Source organism: Calliopsis andreniformis, chromosome 12 (assembly GCF_051401765.1).
Source record: "Calliopsis andreniformis isolate RMS-2024a chromosome 12, iyCalAndr_principal, whole genome shotgun sequence".
In the NCBI taxonomy this organism is placed as follows: domain Eukaryota; kingdom Metazoa; phylum Arthropoda; class Insecta; order Hymenoptera; family Andrenidae; genus Calliopsis; species Calliopsis andreniformis.
In genome coordinates, this window is record NC_135073.1 from 18,991,369 (window position 1) to 19,011,206 (window position 19,838).

Sequence of the window (19,838 nt, forward strand, 5' to 3'; positions counted from 1 at the left end):
TTGCTCAACGAGGGAAACACCTGAACTGCGAAAAGTACCTTTTCTCAACACACCAACGACAACAAATTTTACAAACGTCTGCGCACAATCTTTATACAAAATGATGCAAATAAGGCCAGTTACGACCCCTCGGTATTCGACCCTGAAACAGAAAAAGACAGTTGGGTTCAGATACCAGTGGCATCTTTTTAGATCGAAGGGGACTATGTACTACCTGTTTCTACCATGATACATGTATTAACATTTTGTAAAAGGTATCTATGAATCTATGGTATAAAGTTTGTGCATGTAAGAAAGAACTTTTTCACCGTTAAATATTTCTTCTTTGCCTTCTTTATCAGACATTAATAGAATTATACTATTTATATTACATGTTCAAAGTTTCCACCAAGAATTCATAAATATACTGTAATAATTCGTATCTATCGAATCTGATGGATGGTAGACATCGATGAGAGTTACTAAGAGGAAGGATTCAAATGAATTACTCGATGATAATCGAATTTAGGTTTCCATGTTACGGCATACCTGGTCAAGACGATTTCGTGGCAAATTCGTGCAGTATGTCACAAGCCATTTCAAGATCGTTCCTAGTTATACCGAGCGCTCTAATCACAGCGTCTTGCGCGAATCCGAGAGCCGTCAGCTTGGAAATGTGTTCGACGTTGACGTTCTCGTATGCCGCGGTTTCGGGCTTAGCAGAACCGGTAGGATCGTCCTTACCTCTCATCAGGGCGGACAATCGAGCTGTATTCGCTTCCAGATTAATGTTCCTCACGACGTGCTGTCTCGTACCAGGTATCACGATCGTGTTCTCGTAATGGTGATCCTGCCTACTGTGCTCTTTGCCAGCTTTCGGCGGTCTGGGGACCGACAGAGGCGGCGGAACTGGTGGAACGTTGCTGCTGGATGTTGTCTGACTGGACGTTGAGGATGGGCCACTGGAACGACTAGGTTTTTCAGGTAACGTTGGTGGCTGAGGTTGTGTTACAGTTACGCTATGATTCCCTTGGGATCGACGAACGTGGACTCTGCTACTCGCGAATGGAGCTGGTGGTATCGGTGGCGCTGGAGATGGTGAAGAAGCCCGATGCAACATATCGTATCCTGCTTCGGAGTTCACTAGGAGATAAAACAAGTGAGTCAGTATTACTGCATCGAAAAATTGACTAAATTGTAAGAAGGAATACTCACTGTTATTATTCTGTTGATTGTCAGCGGCTGAATTGAATACCGTGTTAACTGTCGATAAAGGCGGCGGTGGAGCGTTCTCCTTTGGCACCGTTAAGTGACGACCATTCCTGGAATGACTGTTTGGCGTAGGCGATGGAGAAGGTCGTCGAGGAGGTAAAGGCGGACTGGGCACGATCCTTCGCGTCGAAATAGGCGAGTTCGTTGGACTCGAGTCTTCCTCTTCGTCCGAGTCGTCGCATATTAATCCACAGTGGCCGTTGCACAGATCTATTATCTCCTAGAACACCGAGGAGAGTAGGAAATTGCATTAACCTTGGTGTTGCTATTTAGTAGGCAGAAGACCTATTTGATTCTATGTGTACAGAGTGTCCGTGTCATGGTAGCCTAACATCTCTTTCATAAAGAAGTTACATTGAATTTCTTGCGTGTTTCCTTTGTTTACAAAAATAATAATGGAGTACTATAACTTAAACACTCTGTAAAACTAATTGATCCTGCTTCTAAGTAGCATTAGAGTTCAAGACATTTTATTTTAGTCATACTGATGCAAACGTTATGAAGCGCACAGTTAAAGTACCTTACAATGTTAGTACTTGACGAAACACAAGTAGTCTAGCGTATTAATTCTAAAATGATTAACGAAATTTGAGAAGTAGTCTGTGAAATTCTGTTCCTCTCGAGCGTATTTATGCGATTAAAAAGGGGCCTACGTTGCAGCGACAAGAACATCGTAATTGATAAGGAGCATAATTACAAAGCGTTAAAGCAGAATGAGCAGTAATGCGTTTGGTACACTTACCTGCAGTCAACGGTAGCAGCGGAAGCCTCTTTCTCCTTCAGGCTATGTACATTACCGAATTAGTTTCGATCATGCAGCGGGCAGAGAGCAATGGACCCCGTGTGTAGGTAACGAGTTATGAAAATAAAGGTCAAAACAATCATGCGAACGATATGACGCGAGAACACCTCGTCCCGGTTCTCTGCTTTGCTGGGACAGCAAGTTCAGAATCCAGTAAAAGGGGTGTATGTATACACAAGGTGCGAATACAAGTCGGTATAATGCCACTCATAAAAGGAGGTCACTATCTAGACGAGCGTTTTTTGAATGGTACAAAACAGAAGAACCGATCAGAATATTAATCCTTAATAGTTGGATACGAAAAATAAACGGTGGCTACACTTTGAGCCCAGTCCCATGCAAAACTTTTTCGCTTGAATTATGACCTCCCTGGGTAAAAAAAGACAGAAACAGAAAAAACTTATTTCTCAGATCTCTAATAGCTTACAATGAGCAGGAGGAAAACGTATGCTACAGTACTGTTTACGAAATATTTATTTTAGTCCTCTGTTTCACTGCTGGTACACGGCAGCATGAACGGACTGTTCGTGAACAGATTAATCAGTCAGCAGCACTATGTTCATTGTAGTTTTCTTTCAATACAAATAACGCTCTAACGACTACACGTAAACGCAGTAAGAAACTATCATTGTAATTTCAATTTTCTGATGGTTCGATATTATGTAGCTACGCTTTCAATTATTGCTCTTATATAGAGGTATCAATTGCCAATCTGGTATGCTAAAGAAAAATAATGTATTTCCGAATAATCTTGGCGTTCGAGTATATTGTCTTGTTTCAAGCAAACGGTAAATATATATATGAAGTGCTACCGCGCAATCATTGATATTGAATCCTTTAAGGTCTGCTTAATGCGTGAACGGAATAAATAATAAATATCTATGGTAAAGAAACATAATTAACATCTTTGTCCTGGTAAAGATGTTTCTCGCATGTTATTACATTTCGTTCCTATCGCCAACAGGTACGTAATTAACTTCTAATAGACGTACAAAAAGGAAACGCAGGACGAACTATCGGTGGGTTCATCCTACTATGGGCTACGTAGCACTTCTTGTTTCCTCAATGATAAACTATACTACTTCCGCTTGGAAGATTAACTACGTTTTCATCTATCCTCTTATCTTGCGTCAAAGTACCATCAAAATCACCTTTGTCATCTTTTATATATACTTTTACCATATCATGTATATAAATATTAATAAAGTACCAATTAATAAGAAAGACTTAAAGATCCGAAAAAATGAAGCGATGATTTCCTGCTACCTTTGCAACATAAATCTATAGACAAATGAATTCACTTTTCGAACTTTACACTAACAAAAGCATTGATCTGATGTTACATAGTTCCTACATTCGGTGAATAGTGTGATTGAATATGTAAATGAAGCTTTACTGACTTTTAAAGTCATACGCAGTGCATTCCTTTGTTGTTTGGATCAATTTTATAGCTGAATCGAGTACTAAAAAATAATAACAAGCGTCTTGCCTTTCAGTAACGAATTCAGTTGCAAAATGGATCCCAGCAATGAAGGGACGCCCTGTATGTGCGTACAGTCAGCGAAATCGACTTTGGCAGTGCAACTACACCACACATATCGTAGGAAACAACTTGTAGAATCCTAGATGTTTTCACTAGCATGAACTTGTAGTTATGCGGCCAGAAACGATTTCGATAACTACACGTTGCGAAGAATACGCTGTCATGTACACATGGTGCATGCATTCAATGTTCGACTCGTCTCTCAACTGATTATGAGCGAAATGATTCACTGCATCGATATAAAAAGTACGTAAACGTTATTCGTAAGTTTCAAGTACGGTCTACAATGTTACCACTAAACATTATATGTCCTTTGTAAAAACATACGTTCCATTACTTTAAGCAAGTTTCATCGTCGTACACAAAGTCCAACAGTTTTTAACGTGTACATCAGACGACACGGAAGTTTCGCCTTCATTGATGAGCTGTATGAATGCGAAAATGCTTCATAGTAATGAAACGGGAACAAGATGAGTCAGTACAATAAGCTCTGAACGGTGTAATGCAAGAAAGCAACCTACCTTAGGGTCTCCATAATCGCCGAGTATTTGTTTTTCAAAAATCTTACTTATTCACGAATGAGTAGTGACTCGAAAACGTGTTAGTTCGAATGAACACGTGAACTGCAAAAAAACATTCGTATTAATCGCACGCACTGTCAAACGCTTCACGAAAAATTACTCCACAAGCTTTTTTAGAGTGTCGTTCTTATATACACAAAGAAAAAATAATAATAAAAAAAAGATAAAAAGAGAAAAGAAACTGTGATCCGAACAAAGCTTACATAGAGACGAAAAAGTTGGTCCCTTTTTACATCGTTCACTCTTCGATCAACTTCGTCATTATATTATGTTTAAGCTTACGTACCCCGCGAGAGGTAAACACGTTCGATGATAATCCTATAAATGATATGATATGACAATCGTATAAAACTCGAGATCTCGTGTAAAATGCATGAAGCATTCTCTTTAAAAAATGAGGCATGTTGCTGGGAAGTTGGTTATACAAAGAGCACATTTAATGAGGGTAGTTGCTACTCCTAGTCGGATACCTCGGTGTCAGGGTCAAGATCCCGCGTGGGAGTTGACGCGTTGCTGGCTGACGCTGAATGTGTTCCAGGTCGATGCGTTCTTCGTGGATCGAACGGATCGATCACTATTTGTTCAGTTCCTTTGATTTCAGCTCGGCAAAACGGGCAACCCTGTCCCTCGGATTCCTATAGAATTACATACCATATGCTTATATTCCCACAGAACAATCTTCTTATAGTATATAATTGTACATCAAAGTTGTCGTTAATACCTGCCAAGATGTCAAACACGGTGTACAAAGGAGATGTCCACAAGGTTCTATCCTTACATCTTTGTCATTCTCTGCACAAATTTTACACAACTGGAATGTGCTACCCATTTCACAATATAATTCATACTGCTCTGCTGTGACCTTTATGTGTTCCTCTGGAGTAGGTTGCACTGCCCATGTTAAGTCAGGGTTTATATTGTGACCATCGGGATACAAGTAACTGAAAATAAATAAATGGTTGAGTCCTTTGGAAATTACTGTGTTAGTATGTATACTAAATAGGTTTACTTACAAGCCTTCCCTATATCCATCGAGTAAAGCCTGACAGAGGCTTTTATTGTGAGGTATAGTTTGAAGAATATCTCCATCAGATGTGACATAGCCAATAGCCCACTGTCCTAGCCTTGTACAGCTTAATCGAAATACATAACTTCCAGGTCTACAGTACTTTTGGAGACGTGCTTTTACCTCATCATAGGTAAGGAAAGCAACATATCCAGGATGAGTCACAGCCAGAATTTGCCAATTGCGTAAAAGAGTAGACCATGGTTGAAATAACCTATAGAGAAAGGTGCAAAATTAGTAACTGTTCACCTTTGAATAATTATAAAAAATAATTGCACGATTGTATACCTTGTGAATACATCAAATTCGAAGTTAGAAATATAATCATTGCACGTGAGATCTATTGTGGACTTCAATGCCATGGCTTGTAGCACAGAACTAATTGGATGAACTTCATTTAACTTATCCCTGAACACTTTCCATGGAACCAAAGTGCTAAAACAAAGAAGCAAAGTTCATTTATACTTGTTTCATATCATCCACTTAAATTCCATAAATAAAAGAAATTCATATTCCACGTAGTTTCATTTATCTCAAAATCTCAGAGGCGTTTATCGAAAAGCGCATATCATGTATTTATTACGCAATTTTCCATTACGATACGTAATATATTTGTACAAAAATAATTTAGTAATTATCGAATATTACTACGTTATTCAATATGGTTTACATTTCTACTAAGACGAAGGATTCTCTGTAATAAAACGAGACATTTAAAATGCCAAAACATCGGTGTCATTTTCTCTTGTAACTGAGTGACCGGCATGTCGTCGCATACAAGTATAAATCGCGCGTGTGTGGGGCAGCAGCCGCTAGTAGTTTCGTAGCCGGTTCAGTGTGAAAGCGGAGCTTCTAGTGTGCGGTTCTTCGTTCAGTCTTTGCAACGTTTGTCAACGCATCCTTGGTAAGACTTGTTTTATTTCTACTGTAACCGTCCAACATTATGATTACTACCATTCTCGCTCTCATCATCCATACAAAACTTCTGTAGCACGCAAAATACAAGATTAAAGTCTCAGAATTCGACATGATTCTGCGTAAAATATCGGGCGGTTCGAGCAACCCGATATCACACGGATTCTCCGAGGTTTGCTCGACCAACGACAGATGGCAATCGATTTGCAACCGACGTATGCGAAAATTTAAACACTGTGCATTAGTGAAAAAATCACGGAAACAAAAACTCTGTACAATTTTTATTTTCTTTATTTCATATCACTATTTCGCTGTGTAATCACAGTGTAATCTCTAACAGATCTAACCTATATCTTATGTACTTTGGTCTAGGATTAATATAATTTCCATTAATCTATGATTTATCTACTTACAATCATTCTGTCAATAGGTAGATGCTATGTATCGGCAATGAATTTTCAATTCCGTGACTTCGCTATATTCCAAAGTCATCACGTTAAATTTCAATTGCAAATACTAAATTCAATTTTAATTTCTCACATTTTAAATATATAATACACACACATTGTGCTTGCACTGGTCATTTCAGAAACGCGATCAGCGTACCTTCGCTCCCGCGCATACTACACATACTGAAGAATGCGTTTTTTAAAATTGGTGCTGCCGGTGGGGTTTACTCATGTTATCCGAAATTTCGCAGGCACGTAATTCGATAAGTTTGATACCTAGCCCCTTTTAACTCATCTCTGGTTTCGAGAACAACATAACCTAGTATGTTAGAATACTGTAAAAACTGAGTGCAACAGTGATCCATTGCAAAGACTAAAAAGTTTGTTGCTAGACTTCATAAAAAAAATATTGTATATGACGAAATTGCATAGCATCACTGTTTCGATAGAGGTGTATAATCGCTTTCGACGTCTACAGCAAACTTGGAAACATTACTAAGTAGTTATCACTTATTTATGAGAAATCTTTCATCAAATAGGTTTTGAATGATAAAGGATCTCCGTGTACGAGGAAATACAAAGTACAGTCTGACGTGTCTTTCTGTCGTGTATCATGGTCACTATTGTGTACGTTCATTGTGTGAGTTCTATGTATACGTGTAAGAACGCCACAGATTCTGAGCTCTGTGACGACACTATCCTCAGGGGTTCTCAACCTTCTTACATCAGACGAAATTAACCTATTCGTGGCTAAATATTTTCTTACCATCATTTATCCTTTTTTATTAACTAGGCGCTATAACGGAAAAAAGTAGGTGAGGCATATATGACCCACTAGCTACGAAACGATTAACGGCTGAGATGCGGTGAAAAATAATGTGAAAGCACGTTTCGAATGCTACGCGCTGAGTATCACGTAGGCACACACAACAATGTCGCGTCATACATTAATTATGAAGAAGTTGCGAGTAATCGTTCGAGTAAGGTTAGGGTTAAATTACCGCCCGCTTCTAACCTTCAGAAATTGACGATCGATTAGAACCGACAGCGAATGATAATAAAATAAAGTTCCTTTCCATCTAAGCCTCGCTTTCCTCTAACGAATAGAGTCTATAAGGAAAGATAGGAGTATTGAATCATCGACATTTTAATAAATTTTAATCTAATAATCGGTAGCCTCGGTAGCGATCATGCCCTCTGAAATTTTTCTTCGAAGCTTGTTATCGGTTCATTAACCTAATTTCTGCTGTCACATATTTGTTGCGCTTTTAGAATTGTAAATTATACTTGCTACTGACAAGTATCAATGAATTACAGTTGTAGCCATGAGTGGAAACGAGAATTACAAGGAGGCAAAATCGATCTACGATTTTACCGCCAAAACGATCAAAGGTGAAGAAGTTTCTTTATCCAAGTAAGCAAGATTCTCTTATCGTAATCAATAAAATGGCTGAAAAACACAGGATCATTAATATTATCGTAATTACAGATACAAAGGCCATGTGTGCTTGATCGTGAACGTGGCGTCGAAGTGTGGTCTCACAGCGACTAATTACAAGGAATTGAACGAATTATACGACGAATATGGAGAATCAAAAGGTACCGAAGAAGACATTTTCTTATTTAAAATTATTTTTAGAAAATTACTAATTACTGAATTAATCTGCGTAGGCCTGAAAATTTTGGCTTTCCCTTGCAACCAATTCAATGGTCAAGAGCCAGGTAGTAGCGACGATATTTGCAGTTTCGCTGATCGACAGAAGGTGTTTAAATATTTTTACTAGTAAAAATGCTTGTGAACCAATCTATAAAAACTTTTATTTACTGTGAAATTATATTTCTTTGTAGGTCAAGTTCGACCTGTTTGAAAAGATCGACGTGAATGGAGACGACGCGCATCCTCTTTGGAAATACCTGAAGAAGGAGCAAGGAGGAACTCTTGGAAGCTTTATAAAATGGAACTTTACCAAGTTCATCGTGGACAAGGAAGGCAAAGTAGTAGAGCGCCATGGACCTAACGTGGATCCTAGCAAACTGAAAAGCAATCTCGAGAAATATTTTTAAATGTTTCTTTTTGTTACCGTTTTCGATGTTCAGCATTTGCACCGTATTACTCTCTGCGATCAACATACATACATATTCGAAGACGATGCAAATTTGAAATTCATTCCTTTAAAAGCACGAACAGCGTATCAAGCGACACTTTATACATTTCACTGGTACATTTTAGGCTCATAGCTTTAATAATGTTGCTTATTATTATCTTTCTGTAGTTTTCAAATCGTATGAACGCTTTTGAGAAGTGTTATAAATGTATCATCCTTTACGAACACACTTATTTGTTTTTTGTACGAATACGTATATATACATACACATTTTAGTACTATATGTATAAAAACAAAAATTAAAACGCTGTAATTTATACATGGTGCTTGGATTCGTTGAAACTTTCACGATACGTTTCGACATTGCAAAAATTCTTCGAATAGGGTCATCTGCGGCGATCCTACGTCACAATAGGCGCGTTCCAGCTATTACGTAGAACACCTATTGTTTTTTTTTCTGATGCCAGTAATGGGAATTGCGCGTACTTTTGCGCTACGTCACGCCATTTACGTTTGTGACCGAAGCCTATTTATAGTGCCATTAGCGTTTTTCATATGGTTCAATTTAATTGTTCCATGATTCTTTCGGTGCCCTTCGTGACATATGGCTCGTCATCGCCTCTGACTATAATAGAACCTTCACCAGTCAAACGGTCGGTTACCCACAAACAGATTTGTTCTAGCAGCACACCACGTTGCTTTCCACGAGAAGAATTTCTGATGAAATTGGTAGTTATTTTAAAAATAAGTACTAAATCGTAGACAGTGAATTTGAAAAAATATCAAATACAGATAACTGTAAATATTCCACTAATCAAAAATGGGGCACATGTCTCTCTATAGACTCTATCAGACAGGTCATATGAATTATCGTGATTGGTTCCATAACGAAAAAGGCTCACATTTCCCGATCGCAGCGTCGAAAATCGATTGGACGCGTTCTTTGCACGAAAAATGGGTTGACGCATCGTTCTAACCGCGTTCAGGCAGCACGATGACATAATTACCGGACCATCGTATCCCGCGAGCGGGTCAAGGATGCAACAAGACTGAATCTACTCGACCCGCCCGCGAAATACCTCTCTTTCTCTCTTTGCTCCTGCCCTCCCCCACCTACCTACTTCCTCTGCGTATTTGCATTTGAAATTCGCATTCGGATAAAAGTAGGCATAGCCCGTTCGAGTTTCCGGTGTAACGGGTCGCCAGAGTGGGGGAAGAAAGAGAAGAAGAAGGAGAGACTATGGAGCGATTCGCGAGCAGCGTGTCCTTCCTGAATTTCAATCCTGAGCCGCTTTACGTCACCGTTAAACTAGGTCGCGTCCTCTATTGCAGGAGTACCCCGTCGTCGTCTCGGAATTGAATGTTCCGCGATACGTTTGCACGCTTACATCTACAGGGCGTCAGGCAACCGATGATTTCATCTGAGAGGGATGATTCTGGGTGAAAAAATTAATACAAAATATGAAATGGTGTTTCTTATTTGAGAATTCCACTCTTCTGAGTTGTACTGAGTATTTGTTAATTGTTAATGTATCTGAGGAAAATTCAAGAATAAAAAGATGATGCATCCACGGTAGACAAGTACAGTATCACTAGGGGTGAACTAGTTTTTTTTCAATTGTAAAACAATTCTTTTTTTTTTTTTAATATTACATTTAGAGGATGAATTACAATGACTCTGTTTTATAGTGTATTCTATTAATATTTAATTATGTAGTATGTAGACCTGCCCAATATTCAAAATCATCCTTCCATGCTTCACAGCAGAAGTTCGCAGACACCCCGTACGTGCATTGACGATACGTAGTTAATGTACAAAACGAAGCCGAGAGATACTAACGCTATAATTAGTCGTCCTTGCCTGCCGACTGATCCGAGGCTCGCCTCCATTCATAGATCGACGCTTTTCCAACGTACCGACGCCGTCATCCATGTGACGAGCATGCAGTTCGCCACGGGCGGGAGACTTCAAAGTTTTGAATCTCTTGAATGCTTTAGAATCGCTAACGATAGCGACGAAAAAGGCACACAAAAACCGGAGGATTGAAAAGGAGCGTGGAAATAAGATTTTAAGCCTAACGATTCCACCTTTTACTGCGTCCCTTTCTCCCCTGAAATTTTCTCCAAATTTCTAAAGGATTCAAAATCCCGAAGACCACTGATCTCTAAGATTTTTTATATTTTATTGCTGTCCTAGTTCCTTTCCAAGCCCATCCAAGTACAATTTCTTCCCCCCTCTAGTACAGTTCACATCGATCGCAGAGCCTGTTCGACTGAACTCAAACCCGGAACCATCGACACGCTTTCGACCGCTGTGCGCAAAGTTCGCGCTCAGTATGGTTTCTAGCCATCGATGGCTAGATACAATTACGCAATACACAGCGAAAATACACCCATGGAAAATGTCAGTAGAACGGTTAGAGAGTCGCGTTTCAAGGATGCCTCGTTGCAAAGGTTTTATGTGCTCTCTCGTGTAAATCTCTGAGAAGACTTCCGCTTGACGGTGTCTACACCCCGTTAACCACCTTGTCGACTTTGCATCTCACGCTTTCAACTGCACGAAAGACACAGGCTACTGGAAAACTTTCTATAATAATTTCTCTTGCAAGCAGGTACTCTCGAACTGTGCGTCTACTCTCAAGATACCATACTGTTCCATAATCACAATCTTTTCTATCTTCATACATTCAGGGCGTTTCGAACTAGATTTTTAGCAAGTGGGTCATTTCGACCGACCCAATTTTTCTAGCGCTAAAGAGAATTTCATCCGAATCTGGGTGACAAGAAAATGACAAAGCCTCTTTGTAAGATGAGATACTGTCGTTCTCGTGGAACAGGTGCGTAAAGGCATCACAGGGACACATAATCGCGGCGAAACCCGAGGCAGCAGATACGACACGATTTTGATCGCAGATAGTCGCCACTGAGTCAACCTCGGAGCAGCCTCGTGCATCCCGATAAACGTGGCTGGCTGGTCTGCCCGCGGTGAACGCCGATTCGTACAATTCGCTCGTTTAATTCGCTTTAATCGCGACGTCACGTCCCCTTCCTTCCGCTTCGGCTCACGTCCGGATGTGAGCTTAACTAGCCGGCTGGCAACGGGGCCAGGAGGGGCTTTTTCGTCCTAACTCTTCAGACAACGGGGGACAGCTGATACCAGTCCAGCCGCCGCCTATCAATGCTGTTCAACCCCTGCCGACTGGAATTAATATAGCGAAAGTAACCTCCGGTTCGTGAATTCGCTTTCGAGACGAGCGACGTTCCCACCCACGGCGAACGTGTAATTTCGTGTCATGTGCCTGTCGAGTTACATTCTGAAAGCGACCTTCAGGCCTGAAACGATTCTAAAGCTCTGCCTCCGGTCAAGCAACAAGAGGAACATCTTGTCTCCCGTTGTTGCTGACAACAGGAGCATGAAAAAACCTGGAGAAACGTCGTAGACCTGAAGAATCCTGGAATAGCAAGAAAAAGTTCTTAGCTGCTGCTTCAGTGGAGACATAGCTAAACAGAGCACAGTTAGAGATTGACTCTAGCTTGCTCGCAGCTTCAGCATTCTTTTCGAAATTTTTCTAATAGCTGTTCTAGGGTCTCGGGCCTAGGTTGATTATTAGCCCAGGTGTGTACGCCTATAATACAGCATGTAATACCATTCCCAATTGTGGAACATCACATGCTACACGTCCATGGGTGGAAATTGCATTACGTTAAGCCGGGTGTCTACATATGTAATGCAACGTGCAATACAATTTACGGATGCAGAGCATCGCGCTACACGTGCGATTCAGGGTACGTCAAAACCTTCACAGTCCATCTAAAATGGTCTGATTCACTCCTATATTTGGGAAAGTGAATCAAGTGCCACAAAATCATGAAAAATGTCAAGTGGGCGATAACAGTGAGAACAAAACCACCAGCAACGAAGTCTACACATTGTGTTAGTAGACATCATTGGTAAAACCGTGACCCACATATGGGTTATGGGACTGCAAACGTGTTACAGTCCCTGTATCTACTAAAAACATGTTGCAACGGCATCGACTCGGGTTTCATGAAACTGCATGAGCTCCAGCCTCGCCTCCACATTACTGATTCTTCAGCCAAGGCGATATTCTGGTGCGTCGTAACATGTCGCCTCTAGCCACGTGTGCATCCGGCCTAAGGGCAGCACACTGTCAGGCGGAAGTTTTAAAATGTATCTTCAGAATCCACTGCCTAGTGTCGCTCGACGCCGCCCCCCTCTGTTCCAGCAAATAAAAACGCTTTGATTCAGGCGATGGCAGAGAGCCTGCCGATCGATGGATTTTGAATTCCGTTTCGAGAGCGTCGTGTCGCGCGAGCTCGTGTTTGTCCTGGAGATATCGGATATCAGGTGCACAAGCTGGTGCCCCGAGGAACGCGCCACCGACGCGGACGCAATATGTCGCCGCGAGGTTCAATCGGCTCCGCGTTACGATGCAATATCCAGCGTTCAAAGTCACCTCGGTACGCTTCGCCGGTCAAACGAGAAGAAAATCTCCCGTATCCCTGATTCATGGGAATGTTTATTTTATCACCGGCGCCGTTGCTATCTTCTATAATATCCTCAGCTTTCATAGCCAGCATCTCATCCATTCGCAGCTTTATAGCACGTAGGAGGATTCGATGCAGAAGGCAAAGTAGTTTTTCTTCCCCCTTCTATTTCCCCACGTTATCTCGTTAAGCCTGCGAAGCTCGATCCATGCTTGGACTTTACGAACAATGGTGTTTGTAAGCTCTCGTTCGAACCTCGATCGCTTCGTGTAATTTCTTTGGAAATGGAATTCCACGCGGATGGGAGACAAAGGAGCTTAGATTGTTAGGGGCAAGCACCGTCACCTATACATCTTCTATTTACATCTTCTTTTCCTTTAGGACAAGGCATACTCTTCATATTTTTCTCTTCTATTTTTCATATATTATCATTGAATGCATATAGCAGTGACCCAACTTCGTCGAGATAGGAGCCATATTTCGCTTATCAGAAAGGACCCTGCATTTCTGTTTGTACAGGCTATCTCCAGGTAACACTGCTCCGTCCTTGAAGGACCGGGGAAAAACTTAGTCAGAGAAAATGTCATAAATCTAAAATAAGTAGATATTTGTCTCTCTTTAAGGAATCAAGTTCCAGAGGTGAAACCTTGGAACCTCCTTGAAAAAGATCTTGCAAGGAACCCGTATCCCACATTTCTAGCATCGTTTAACAAAAATTCCAGCGACACCCTATATAGGCTGCCTCGCAGCAGCAACACAGTCGCTTTGTTCCCAAAGCGAGGGCTAAATTCAATTATATTTACCGACGGGGGAAAGCAAAGACACGTTAATGAAATAATCGTAGGAGACAAGAAACCGGAATGCTCAACCTCGTTGAATTCCATTCTGCCTCGACGATTTTTTCTCTCGTACCGGCTTTCCCAACCCACATCCGGATATCGTTATACGTATCGTGAAGAGCGGAGAAGATTCTGCCCCCAGCTCGTCGTCGCCAGCGCAAAGTACGATCCCTCGGCGACTGTGTCGGTGTGCGCCGACGTAACAACCGACCGCTCTATGTGTCGGATAGATGACTTCGGTCTCCTTTTCGATAAAAGCTCACCCCTCGCCATCGACTTCCGGTACACTCATCACTGAAAACATCCATTAGCGGGAGACCGAGCGACCGCGGCCGTTCCACGCGAAACACCAATTTAAATTCGGTCGATTGCTATTGCTCCTCTCCTATTACGAGCGACGTCGACGCGACAAAAGAGCTGCGTCCAGACTGCTTTCGTATTTTTTTCCTTTCGCGCATGGGATTATTTTTAGCATGCGCCACGGAACAACTCTTTCGGAAAAGGCTGAACAGAGAACGTCTTTTTTTTTATCTTCGATACCATATCGGTTTTATCATTAATATGTAGATCTGCAGTTTATTCTCCAGGCTGGGTTTTAATCTTCTAAGTTTGTTCAGTGTATTTGAACTCTCCAGCGATGGAGGATTCGTCTGGTTTAATATTAATTTCGAGTCGAGGCGTGGTTGCACTTCATTTTCCTTTTACATTTTCATGTTCGATTTTACGAAGGCTCGGGTTCTTCGTACGCGCTTCCGTTTCCGTGGAAATTGATTCAGCAAACAGGTGTAAGAGCGGAAGCGCCTCCGCGCGACGCCAGCATGTGGATTTTCGCGGGAGCCAACACTCGCCCACGGGGGAAACGTTATTCCACGGGCTATTGATTTTCTACCATTCGAGAAGAATAGAGGCGGCGAGGGTTTTTCAAACACCTTGTACTTTCCTTCTCCCTCGGCGACGTCGGAAAGGTCGCGCAAAAATATCCTCGATTTTTCCCGAGATATCGCGTAGGCGTAATAACGATAAACATTATTTCCGGCGAGATAAATCGAATCGGTGCTTAAGTTTATCTTATCGGCGCCGAATTAGGCGCGCACGAATCCAGGAGTTATGCTCGATTAACCCGTCACCGACTCCATACGTCTTACTTCCATTTTTTCATACATCATTATTCAATGTACATAGCAGAGTTTCTCAACCTTCTTCAGCTTATGGCTCCCTCGCAGGCATTGACCACCTCTGCGGCCCTCAGCCTCCTGTCCTTTTTTCCTATTCCCATTTCTTTCTTGTCCCCCTTTTTCTTTCCTTCGCATACCTTCAAAAATTCGACGTTAAGGCGTCAATTTGTAATGGTATAATCTTCGATTCTGTTTTAGAGGTGATAAACGCTCGGTCCTTAAAAAGTTACCGCAGCAAAAACGCGCGTGATCAGTGTTTGAGCGAGCCGACGCCGATGGCCGGATGTCCGCGGATCATTTGACCGGAAACTGAAAGTTCGCTCATCGGCGTAATCGAGTCGGCTCGCCGCATGTTAATCACGCTGCAATCGCCCGCATCCTACGTTCCAAACAGGAACGCTACCCCGATAATACTCTTATTCCTGTTTGGCCCTGTTCCTAGACTTCTCGGAAGGGAAAAAAGGAACGCATGGGCCAGTTATTTGTTGGGCGGACAGGGCGGACAAAGGGAAGGTCGGGACGAGAAAATGAGAGTTTCCAGGAATTTCGGAGAAGATCAAGTTTTCAACTATACAGAGTGTTCACGAAAGGAAGAAATGGAGACACGTTTGTAGAATCGATTATGAGTATTAAAATAACTATCGAAGGTTACTTTTTTATATTCTTTATCGTGATTATTACAGTCTACTGTGATAATGTGTCATATGTTTATTAACACCCTGTATACAATTGAGAGCAGGTGAACTTGTGTTCGAAGGCTGATCAAGATCTTATTTTTTTTTTTATTGTAGAGGTGTTTTTACGTGACTCGTCATTACTGATCAATAGATGATATTTTTGAGATTTCACGTGTTCGAGGCAACAGAGGTTCAAGCTCGTAAGTATCGTAGTCGCGTTGCACGGAACAAACAAGCCGCGAGTGGCTCCTCGCGTTTTAATAGAACCGATTCACCGGCGAGACGCATCAAGTATTAATATTTTATCGCTTCCCAGGAAGCTTACTTTATTTTCGGCCAAGTATTCTCTAATTTCAACGGCGGATACATCTCGGGGGAAGAATAACGTCTTATCCCCGCGTAATATTGTTATTTCTATTATTATTTAAGTTCCGCGGGCAAGTGGTAGCGAAATGCTATTATGCGCAATGGATTTACACAGTCCAAGTGATGTCCTCTGTGCTTCAGCATCCACAGATAAAGAATCGTCAAGGAGAAATAAATTTACAAGGTACATGTAGCGGTTCGAAGCTGCCAATCACGTCGCGCGTTTTTCTTTCTCTTTCACGTTTATAAATAAATTAACTTTTCCAGAGAAAGCTGTTCAGCTGATCAGTTCCGCAGAATAAACATCTGCTTTCTCTGCTCCGACGCAGCTAGAAACGCGGGAACTTAAATACATATTTTCATTGAATTTTAATCTCGTAAATACGTAAACTTTCTATGAGCCTCATAGAAAAATGGAGTGAAAAACTCTGCTGTTGCACTTCATCGAGCAACATCTCCATCAAGCTTAAGTTTCTCCGTTAGACAACTAATTCGTAATTATTTTGAGGAAAAAGCGACGTGCCCAAGAGTGCGGTCGCGTTCTAGCAAACCGTGACGCGATCGGCCGCGGCGGCAGTCAGTCATTCATGAATTGGCTCGAACTGTTCTCTCTCTCTCTCGCCGTTTATTTATACCGGGCTCTGATAAATCGCTACGCTCACGGCACGTAGACCAGAGCACACCGCGACTCGTGACGTATTCCAGTAAAAGTGGATATACACGCTGGCGTATCGCGTTTTGTAAAACGATACCCAAACGAACCTCACCCACTGCCACCCCCTATCCTATCGAGAATAGTAACCAGGAAACGTCGCTTCTACGAATTTCCTGTCGCCCGTCCATTTACTAAATAAGCTCCTTCGTTCACGAGCTACTCCCCGAAACCGTGAGAGGATTTCTCGTTTCTTTCTTCCTTTTTTTCCATCTCTCGTTCCGCGCCATCGCTATGATCCCGTAGCTAATGGACGATGACCAGTCGCTGACAATGCTCGGTAACAGTTCGAACCCAATGATTTACACGGTTCGACGCTCGGTAACCGAATATAAATGGAACTCCGATTACACCGGAAGTTGCTTTGCCGCTAAATACAGACGGCAACTGTTCGCCTGCTCTGTTTCGTTTCTAATCGAACCTGCCACTGTGTGCGTATATGCGCTGGCTCGTTTTATCGCGATTCAACGGTAAATCGTATCGTTATCGGTAGAACGGAAACGTCAAGCCGTTGTCTCCTCGACTGATCGCGAAACGACGAAACGAACGCGATAGAGGGATTTTTATGAGCAAGTGAAATCTATTTGTCAAATTGTGTTGTTACTTTGGATATTGAAATAAAGTGGACCCTTGGTGCCCTATCCGACGTAAATGCTATGTACAGGGTGTTCGAAAATCGTTGAGAGTTTAGATAAGTTGCACTCGGAATAAAAGTGGCGACGATAGTGTTATGTATTAGAAACGCAAGTGCTAAGAATAGATTTGTCGTACGAGATAATCGTGCAGTCGTACTTACGATACGTCTATATCTTTCGATGAAATATTATGCTACTGCAGATTTGTTTCAGCTAGTTTTTCGGGCTCTCTGGGAGAAATCATGAGGATAATTTTGTAAACCGATCTGACGATAATTGCAGAATAAATAACGGAACCTGTCGCGGAGGAATGCGCAACATTAGTATGAAAGGAACACTTTCCAAGACTATAGATGCGAGGGAAGACAAGTGCCGTATACTGGACGTTCCAAAACAGGCGGCACATCTTGAACGGAAGTACAGCGGACCCTCGCTGAGGTCTTAAATTGATGTACCGATAACCTATCCTAGGCTTAGCAAACACGCGAATAACATTGTGTAACAAGAAAAACTTATCATTTGTACAAGAAACTCGTTCTATTTCTCCCGCCAAATATTGAAAATTCAAGTTCCTATAACTTGTCTTCTCTACCATTCAAGCTACCCGCGTACTTGAATAGAAGCGAGTTAAATTCAACTAACTCGACTAATCCGAGCGAGGTTTTACGATTGAAAGACGTCTGGCCAGAAGCGTACCGATATCAGCTATTTCGAGCCACCCAGTATACAGTTCGCGTGCGTAAAAAAGAGCACTTCCGGCCGACGAAATACATTTCGCGTGCACGGCGTGTCAGCTGCACACGGACCGACGCACACGTCCTGGTTTTCGGTTGCACGCGCGATAGGTAGTAATGTCAATATCAACGCGAGAGACAGAAACGCGCAGCGGTGCCGTTTTTAGGTTAGGTGTGCGCACGTGCGATCCAGAAGCGCGCGCGTTTATTATTCGTTTTTGCAGTCACGTCAGGCACACGGCTGGTTCGGGACGGGGACGCGGGAGGGCGAAGGGTGAAGGGGGCGAAGTACACGCGGCGGTGGACAGGTGTGTCCTGTTTACACGATCGCGAGAGGACCGGGGAAAGAACGGGGAAAGAACGAGGAGAGAAGAGCGTGAAAGGATCGTTAACCGACAGAGAGATACACACCTGTTCCCGAAGCTTTCCTTCCAGAACTCGGCCGCGTCTGCCTTGGTGATACGGAACTTGTTTCCGGCGAACATGCCGTTCGGGAAGATGGCCTTCAACTCGGACAGCATGTGGCTAAAGACGAGGCTGAGTTTCGTCAGATTACGACGATAATGAGAGCTCTCGTCGAACATCTTCTCTTTGCCTTCCTTGAACAGCTTGATCGCCTGCTTGCACTTTCGCATCAGGTTGTTGATGAACACGCAGAAATGCTCGTTGCTGTGCAACATCTGCATCTCGTCCTCGTACTTGCTGTAAATCAGTCTGAGACGTTGGTACGTGTCGGGTAGGATGTCCAGGATGAACGGCGGGGAATTTTTCAGGTTCATACGCTGGTGTTGACACAGCTTGACCACCTTGTCCATCAACTTCCAGGTCTTGTCCAACATCCGCTTGTCGGTCGCGAGTTTCGGCAGTGTCATTGGGTCGGCGAAACGACCGTGAAGCTTCTGGAATATCGAACCTATGTGCACGGCTCGTGTACGACTGCTGTGTCCTCCCGACGACATCTTGACGTGCGCGTGCATATCCCACCGACACCGGGACTCCCTTAGTGCTCGCCTCGCTTTCGAACTCGCTCGCTCGCTCCCGACGCGAGTCCACCGCGCACTTTTACACACTTCACACCTTCCCAGAGAACCACCACCACCACCACCGACAACAAACCTCGCTGCGTTAGGTTAGCCTGGCCTGCACTCGCGCGATACGATATACCTCATCTCCCTTTAGCGAGAACCCTTGCACGCTACCTCGACGACCTTCTCACGGAGTCGCGGCCACGAGACGCACCATAATGTTACGCGATACCGCATCCTAAGTCTTTCCACACCGTACTGACAACAGCGGACAGCAACAACGAATCGACACTGACACGACCAAGCGTGCCTCTACCCGAGCCTCCTTCATTTGTGTTTTCCCTCGCGACCGCATGACGCTCGATGGCGCCACTCACCGCGCGGCAAATTTAAACTGTTCAATTAATCTAACTTCAGCTGAAAGGGTTCCAAAATTTCTATCCACTCTTCGTTC

General features: G+C 42.7%; 2 protein-coding genes and 1 long non-coding RNA gene across 4 annotated transcripts; 1 reads left to right on the forward strand and 2 right to left on the reverse strand.

Moving 5' to 3' along the window:
* Window positions 1-3: 3 nt before the first annotated feature.
* On the reverse strand, window positions 4-19,683 carry Cbl (E3 ubiquitin-protein ligase CBL). The gene is made up of 8 exons (XM_076389637.1): window positions 18,771-19,683; window positions 5,532-5,678; window positions 5,191-5,457; window positions 4,899-5,118; window positions 4,648-4,812; window positions 1,195-1,471; window positions 529-1,122; window positions 4-142 (listed from the first exon to the last, which is right to left on the reverse strand). Exons 1-7 carry the CDS (start codon window positions 19,334-19,336, stop codon window positions 533-535), a joined length of 2,232 nt encoding a protein of 743 aa, XP_076245752.1. The 5' UTR covers window positions 19,337-19,683; the 3' UTR covers window positions 4-142; window positions 529-532.
* Window positions 2,510-4,613, reverse strand: LOC143186161 (uncharacterized). Its single transcript, XR_013003014.1, has 2 exons — window positions 4,381-4,613; window positions 2,510-4,219 (listed from the first exon to the last, which is right to left on the reverse strand). It is a non-coding gene; the product is annotated as an uncharacterized LOC143186161 (long non-coding RNA).
* Gtpx1 (glutathione peroxidase-like 1) lies at window positions 6,069-9,031 on the forward strand. 2 transcript variants are annotated; one of them, XM_076389638.1, is made up of 6 exons: window positions 6,069-6,147; window positions 6,748-6,858; window positions 7,925-8,021; window positions 8,097-8,206; window positions 8,279-8,370; window positions 8,456-9,031. In XM_076389638.1, exons 2-6 carry the CDS (start codon window positions 6,798-6,800, stop codon window positions 8,669-8,671), a joined length of 576 nt encoding a protein of 191 aa, XP_076245753.1. In that variant the 5' UTR covers window positions 6,069-6,147; window positions 6,748-6,797; the 3' UTR covers window positions 8,672-9,031. The 2 variants fall into 2 exon arrangements, with proteins under 2 accessions (XP_076245753.1, XP_076245754.1); XM_076389639.1 differs by lacking the exon at window positions 6,748-6,858 and having other exon boundaries at window positions 6,081-6,147.
* Window positions 19,684-19,838: the final 155 nt, after the last annotated feature.

Excerpts from the sequence above, each read along its gene's own strand:
- Gtpx1 (XM_076389638.1), top strand. The coding sequence starts at position 6,798 with ATGCGTTTTTTAAAATTGGTGCTGCCGGTGGGGTTTACTCATGTTATC. Across the intron at positions 6,859-7,924 it reads TGTTATCCGAAATTTCGCAG|TTGTAGCCATGAGTGGAAAC; the intron begins GCACGTAATTCG and ends AATGAATTACAG. Across the intron at positions 8,022-8,096 it reads GAAGAAGTTTCTTTATCCAA|ATACAAAGGCCATGTGTGCT; the intron begins GTAAGCAAGATT and ends TCGTAATTACAG.
- Cbl (XM_076389637.1), bottom strand. The coding sequence starts at position 19,336 with ATGCACGCGCACGTCAAGATGTCGTCGGGAGGACACAGCAGTCGTACA. Across the intron at positions 5,458-5,531 it reads GAATTTGATGTATTCACAAG|GTTATTTCAACCATGGTCTA; the intron begins GTATACAATCGT and ends CTTTCTCTATAG. Across the intron at positions 4,813-4,898 it reads CGTGTTTGACATCTTGGCAG|GAATCCGAGGGACAGGGTTG; the intron begins GTATTAACGACA and ends GTAATTCTATAG.